This window comes from Dipodomys ordii, unplaced genomic scaffold (assembly GCF_000151885.1).
Source record: "Dipodomys ordii isolate 6190 unplaced genomic scaffold, Dord_2.0 Scaffold104, whole genome shotgun sequence".
NCBI classification, from domain to species: domain Eukaryota; kingdom Metazoa; phylum Chordata; class Mammalia; order Rodentia; family Heteromyidae; genus Dipodomys; species Dipodomys ordii.
The window spans coordinates 3,766,983-3,768,052 of record NW_012267320.1 but is presented as its reverse complement, the minus strand read 5'-3'; the positions used below and the strand labels follow the sequence as shown (position 1 = coordinate 3,768,052).

Genomic DNA, 1,070 nt, shown 5'->3' with positions numbered 1-1,070 from the left:
GAAGGGAAGGCCGAGGACGGGCGTGGGGGGGACGGAAGGACGGACGGACACCCGCCACGGGTGACCCGCCGCGGGTGCTGCGGGAAAGCGGGCCAGCTTTTCTGTTTTATTTACTATTGCAACTCTCCCCCGTCTCTGTCTCCTCCCCTCTCTGTGTCTCTTGCTGTCTCTTTCCGTGTCTGTTTCGTCTCCTCTCTCTTTCTGTGTGTCTCTGTCTCTCTGTTTTGCTGTTTTTCTTTCCCTGCGTGTCTGTCTTTCTCTCCGTGGGTCTGTTTTTCTGTCTCTGTCCTCTCCGTCTCTCTGTTCCTCTCCATATTTCTCTGTGTCTCTGTCTCCCTCTTTTTTCTCTCTCTGTCCTGTCTCTTTCTGTGTTTCGGTCTCCATCTCTCTCTGTCCTGTCTTTCTCTCGTGTCTCTTTCTGTGTCTCTATCTGCCTCCGTCCCTCCCTCCCTCTCCCCCCCTCTCTCGTTCTCTCGTGTCTCTGTCTTTCTCACTCTATGTCTCTGTCCCCCTCTCGTCTCCCTCTTCTCCGTCCCCGGGATCCTGGAAGACCGAGAGGACGATTCCCGAGGACGCGGTGACTGTCCCCCGGTGCCATGGACTCGGACGCCAGCCTGGTGTCCAGTCGCCCATCCTCACCAGAACCGGATGACCTTTTCCTGCCTGCCCGGAGCAAAGGCGGCAGCGGCGGCGGCGGCGGCTTCAAGTCGTCCTCGTCGTCCAGCACGTCGTCGTCCACATCGGCGGCGGCCGCCTCGTCCACCAAGAAGGACAAGAAGCAGATGACGGAGCCCGAGCTGCAGCAGCTGCGGCTGAAGATCAACAGCCGCGAGCGCAAGCGCATGCACGACCTCAACATCGCCATGGACGGGCTGCGCGAGGTCATGCCGTACGCGCACGGGCCGTCGGTGCGCAAGCTCTCCAAGATCGCCACGCTGCTGCTGGCGCGCAACTACATCCTCATGCTCACCAACTCGCTGGAGGAGATGAAGCGGCTGGTGAGCGAGATCTACGGCGGCCACCACGCCGGCTTCCACCCCTCGGCCTGCGGCGGCCTGGCCCACTCGGCG

General features: G+C 61.1%; 1 protein-coding gene across 1 annotated transcript in view; it reads left to right on the top strand.

Moving 5' to 3' along the window:
* The first annotated feature begins 596 nt into the window (after window positions 1–596).
* Window positions 597–1,070, top strand: part of Olig2 (oligodendrocyte lineage transcription factor 2) — a 1,024-nt gene continuing 550 nt past the window's right edge. The window contains exon 1 of the mRNA XM_013027436.1: window positions 597–1,067. Within this exon, the coding sequence (XP_012882890.1) occupies window positions 597–1,067 (471 nt within the window). The remainder of the gene's footprint in view (window positions 1,068–1,070) is intronic.